Below are 5,932 nucleotides of genomic sequence, written 5' to 3'. Positions count from 1 at the left end.
ATGCATATACTTCAAAAAAATCTACCAAAAACCTCACACTACAGAATGATCAGAAATCCAATGCTAGGAAGTAAAAACCCCCTGTACTGTTTTGTCACCCCTTTTACTGCAAATACAGGATTAAGAGCACATAGGCTGTGTAGCCACTTCTGGTACCATTTGTGATGAGACTGATTAATCTACAATCCTTGGAATTGCTTTTTATGTTTCTCAAGCAGCAATGTCTGTTTTCAAACAGCCACTTACTAAAGAAGATACAACATCCAATACTGAAGAAAGAAGTTACATTAAGGAAAACAGTAGCACTGTGTTCCTAATTATCTCCACACTTGCAGGGTTCTCAAAACAAAGGCTGTCTTTGTAGAAATAATTTTTAACTGGTCCAAAGTCAGAAATTACCTATCTGCCTGGAAAGAAAATGGCCCCAGATTAAGTTCCTAACAGAAGAGGATAAAAGAGAAACAAAATGCTGCTGCAAAGAAATACAATATTGATTCCTACCTGTAGTAGTTTTCCACAAAGTGTAACTTTTTTATTTTTCATATGAAAACTTTTTTATGAACACATGATGCTCACTAGGTTATAAATAGCAGAATTCCCCTCTGGAGACAAAGCCTAAGGTTATAGACAGGAATAATGAGTCAGGCAGCATGGTCAGGAGAGAGCCCAAGGCTCCACAACCTGCTTTGCTCAAGGGTCTTTCCAATCCACTGGAACTTCTGTTGCTGGAAATGCTCCCTCCATGTCTCAGTCCTGGTCAGGCAGGTTAGCAGCTCAGCTAAATCCATCTGTTCCAGCCCTCACCAGAGAGCAGACACTGCTCCTGGAAGCCTTTTGGGTTTAAGGTTTGAGACATGCATTCCACCACTCGAGTTTTTCTCAGCAATGGTGACTGATGGATTGGTAAAAGTGTCTAAAGATTCTCGAGCTCCTGCTCAGCAGCTCCACACCAAGCACAGAGATCCCTGACTCAAAGAAAAGACAGAGGCACAGCTCTGAAACTCTGCAGCAGTTCAGCTGTTTGCTAAGGCTGATGAGATTTCAGCTCATCCTGTCACAGTTATCAGAGCACTACAATTCAGGACCATGAGGTTTCTGTAGAGACTGAGAACAGAGAATTCCTTGAGCTTCTGAAGCAGCACCACCAGGAAAAGCCAACTTTCTTCACTCCATCCCTTCTCAAAGTGCATGTTTGGCTTTTGATGCCCATCTATCTACATTTGAAAGAATGTCTGACAGATGAGGAAGAAAAAAAAAAGCATTAATCACTTCCCATCTTCGGCTACCTGACCTTCCAAATTAGCTGCTTTTTCCTAAAGTGTGGGCAACCACAGTGAAGCACTCACATCATCAAATACTCATTTACAGGACATTTACTCTGGACTAGAATTTTTTTTATTTGCTGTATAAAAAGAAATAAATAATCCAGCTCCCTCTTTTGGGATGCTTCCAAGACAAAAGAGGAGTTTCCCCTTTTCTAAAGCCTATCTTAGAAATTAAGATTGTGTTTGTAGCACTAAAGCCACAGTTTTATTTCTGGGCCATCTTATTCTCCATACTTTCAATTAATTTTGTATTTAGACACCTTGTATTAAAACTAATTGAAAAAGCAATGAAGAAGTTTCTTGTCCAACAAGTGTCAGTCAGTGAGACTGAAAATAGGCAGTGTCCTATAAAAAGCTGTAACACTTCCCTGTGGACCACCGCTCCTCTCCCTGAGATTGTCAGCAGCACCCAACCCCCCTGCTGTGTCCTTCCTACCATTCAATGGAAGGAACATTGCACTAACCTCATGATTAATTTCATGAAATTCTAGGGCATCTGGACTTCATGCTGTCATGGAAACTTTGCTGTGCTGTTTTTTAAACTCTGCTTTATCGTGCCTAATGTTGAGATTCCAACAAAACTTGATCTTCCCATCAGCACCGTGCAAAAGCAAAGGGAAGGGCTCCAGGCTGCCTCCTCAACAGCAGCACAAGATAAACACAAGGTCCTAAACCTAATTCATACCTTCTGGGGGGGAGAGAAATCTCTTATAGAATTTAACTACCTAAAACCTAGTGTACTCCAATTTACTAATTTTTAGTACTGTGACATTACATTGCACTGTCAAAATCTTTAAGTCAAATCATCAACACTGACCAAAATCACTAGGTACACACTAAATTTAGTGGGGGAAATCGGATTTTGACAGGCATAACATCTATACAGAGAATCTAAATACTTTTTTCAGCTCAGTAACAACTAAGCTCAACTTAAATCAAGAACTGAAAGAAGAAAAATGTCTTCCTTTTCCAAGCTAGGAATAAAACTGTTTTGTATGAACAATCACCTAAAGCAACCAATTATGACACAAAGGGTCACCAGAAAAATACTCAGATCAAATATTTCTTTTAAACAGACCAATTTAAATACCACAATAGATCATAAAAGAGCATCTTTAATTTTAGTGCAAGACTTTAAATGCAGACAAATAGCACACAAATTGCATTTAAATATATAAACATAAAATTAGACAAGTGCAATTTATGTCAGAAATACTACATATCAGGAATACCATATACAAAAAATAATCCAACAAGAATTAAATCATCAGGTTATCCTGAAACTGCTTGGATGCTCTGTGCTAGACTAGATGCTGACCACCTGAATTAATGCCTGCATGATGAAAACAAACCAGGCAGGTCCAAGAGTTCCCACTGCTGATTGCAATGAGGTGATTTGTCCTTGTAAAGCTGCCAAGAGAGTCACTGCAAGCAGCTCCAAGACCAATCTCATTTAAGAAGCACATTCAATCCTGGGATTGATTTTATGATTGCATTTTGTTCTCCTCCCCACCCCATTTGAAAATTAAAACCTTATAAAATAATTTCAATGTTAACATTACTCAGCTCTTTTAATGTTTCAAAACAATGGGATTCACAATGACTCAAACAGTTGGCTTACACTGAAAATCCATATGATTAATATTTGTCCGAGGTCTAATGTAAGAAGGAGGGGGAAAATAGCTCCTGCAAATTGTCAAACCTGTTTTGCCCCAAAGAATTAATTTTATGTAACAGGTGGCACTTGAGAGTGCCTTTTGCTCTACAATATAATCGGGCACTTCCATCTTTCCAGTTTAAGCCCTTTTGGAAGGCAAGAGATTACAAGAGTTACAGTAATTGAATCAAAACCTGGCTTGGTGTGTGTCAGCATTTCACAAACTTTTGGAAGCCCAGACACCTTAAAGGAAATGAAACCATCTTCAATGAACTGCCTAAGTATTTGCCAGCCAGAGTCCATCTGCAGTTGTGTTAATTGGGGCTTTCATAAACCCTCAGCCCAGCTTTCTCTCTGGCACTGCCCCTCAGTGACTCAGTGATTTATCTGCACACCCAGTGCCACTGGTGGCACCCAAGCTGACACTCACTCAAAGCATCCCCCAGCTCTCCTCTTGCTCTTCTGGTTCAGGCTCTCTGCAAAGCCACCTCTGCTGTCCAACCACTGCTGAAGACATGACCCCACACCTGAGCAGTGCCATCCTTTAATTAAATCTGCAGCTCAGGGCAGCCCTGCTTCTGTTCTCCAGAAAGCTCCATGAATCCCTCTGCACCAAAGCACAGCCTCGAGAGAACAGCACACATTCTGTGTTTTTCAGGAGCTGTAGTTCTTTGCTGTAGTTCTGTTTCAGATCTTTCACGTAAATTCTATTACAAAACTCTGGGTTGCAAAACACAAGAGTTGCATACAAGAACAAAACAATAACAACTAAATTTAATTACACACTTCCGAAGATGAAGTAAGTGACAGGTTTGCATCCAATTAGAATAGAGAAAAAAATTGGTGGAACTTAGAAAATGTTTTCTTGATTAGCAATACTATGCATACTTTCTAAACAGTCAGTTCCAGGCACTGGGGAGCTGCATTAATCTGAGCACTGATATTTCCAGACAGTGCTAAGTACAAAACACAATCACTGCATTATCACTGTCCCAAAGTATTTACCTTCACTGCACGTCAAGCTCAGAGATTCTGAATTTCTTACTAGTTTGATAAGACATTCAAAGTCACTTCTGAGATATAAAAAAAACTAAATTACTGTCTTCAGTAACACAATAGTCATAAATTAAAGGCTCTGTCAGAAAAGAAGAGTAACTCAAGAAGATCCCTTCTCTAGATACAGTCAGGATTTTTTACTTGTATTTCATATTCACCTTCAAAATCTTATATTCATAAATTTTGTGCCATTTTTCTTAATGGTCCAGGAGAGAACTACACAGTTCTGTACTCAAAACTACTTTTGCAAGGTTTTCTGGTTAGTTTTTGAGTCCTACATTGCTCTTTAGAAACCTGAAAATTAATTAAACACAAGATGTATCAGTCCTCAACTGAGAAACACAAAAATACAGTTGAAATTTTCATTATCTAATATAAATATAACACGACATTTGCAGCCAACAATTTTTTATTTAAGTTTTAAATGACCTGAGCAGTTAATCAAGACCAACTTTCCAAGCACTCAGGAAAGGGCTGAAGTAGATAAAACAGCAGCTATTTGCTGTAGTACTTTAACAATACAGAAGAGAGAAAACAACATCTGTAACCTGAAACTCAATTTGTTTCATGACTGACAGGTGAAAGGTATACACTATATGCTATTATAGCAGCCTTAGTTCTCAGCCTATTAAATCTGTACAACTCATCTGCATTATCCACTGTGAAAACTGATTATTTTAGAGAAATAATAATTGAAAATACAGTTTGCCAGAGCAGACACACAGCGAGACATTTCCATACTCTTACAATCTCCCTCATTTCCCTAGCCCCCTTCTTCCAAGATAACATCAGTCTGTTCTTTGGAAGCACAAATTAACTTCACCACAGCTATCATGCTTAGAAATCACAAACAAACACTGCAAAAAACCCACTGAAGATTCCCATCCCATTAAGAGACTTTCAGGACTGTGTGTGCTTGTCATGTGGTTTGTTTCATCTTAATTTGTTGATATAGTTATTATTCTTGTTAGCACAGCTCCAGACTTCCCCCAGCTCTAACCAGCAACTGCATCTCCTGCAGCTGACACTCCACTGCCAGGTTAGTGACCATCTTTGACATCACTTCCCATATTTCCAACACAAGTCAGGAAGCAGCTTCAGGTTTTCCTCTGAACACTCCCATGACTTTGCAGACTCATGTCCCTGCTATTCCTACAGAACAGTTTTCATCTCTCCCCGGGTTTTACAGGCTGGTACCTGTCTCCTCTCTCTGCACCATTTTGTCATTCTTTCCCCTTCCTTCCCCAGTACTCTCCACCCAGCAGAGAAGCATCCACTCCTCTGTTGCTTCAGAAACTGATTATACCTAATTAAATTAAACACTTTTAGCCTCAGCTCATACTCAGCTTTGAGATTTACCCTGCTTCTATTTCAGAACTGAAAACCATCCTGGAAAATCATGTACTTTCCAAGCTACAATAACCAGCCTAATAAAAGACAACATCCTCAACTGTGTAATTAACAGGAGGGAATGGATCACAGGTTTATTTTGCATTAGTTCAGATAATATTGCAGGATAAACTACTCTACCACATCTACAGCTGGTAGCAATCTGGATCCTTTTCACAATTTCCAACAGAAATCAAACTAAAAATTAACGAAGACGATAGCCTCAGCAACAAGTGCAAAATTAAAAAAGAAGATTCAAAATAAATCTGGATGGGGAAACGAGCAATACCTACGAAGTATGACACGAAAAGGATCTAATGACTTTGCACTTTTCCTAAAGACGGGGAGCACCTTCCGACTCACCTTTGCCACAACAGTCACACAAGGCACGCAAGTCACAGCCAGAGCCGATTTACGGAGTGCTGAGCCCCGAACCGAGTTGTGCTGCTCTAGCCGGGCACAGACCCGAGAGCGGAGCTCCCCCGGCCCCGGAGCCGCCGGGCGC

At 39.8% G+C, this 5,932-nt stretch overlaps 1 protein-coding gene across 1 annotated transcript in view; it reads left to right on the top strand.

The window, feature by feature from the left end:
- The first annotated feature begins 3,776 nt into the window (after nt 1-3,776).
- ACTL6A (actin like 6A) overlaps nt 3,777-5,932 on the top strand; it is a 49,233-nt gene continuing 47,077 nt past the window's right edge. Inside the window, exon 1 of the mRNA XM_005419020.2 lies at nt 3,777-3,781. Within this exon, the coding sequence (XP_005419077.2) occupies nt 3,777-3,781 (5 nt within the window). The remainder of the gene's footprint in view (nt 3,782-5,932) is intronic.

The sequence above is a fragment of the Geospiza fortis genome, unplaced genomic scaffold (assembly GCF_000277835.1).
Source record: "Geospiza fortis unplaced genomic scaffold, GeoFor_1.0 scaffold172, whole genome shotgun sequence".
NCBI classification, from domain to species: domain Eukaryota; kingdom Metazoa; phylum Chordata; class Aves; order Passeriformes; family Thraupidae; genus Geospiza; species Geospiza fortis.
This window is presented reverse-complemented; position numbering and strand designations above follow the sequence as displayed.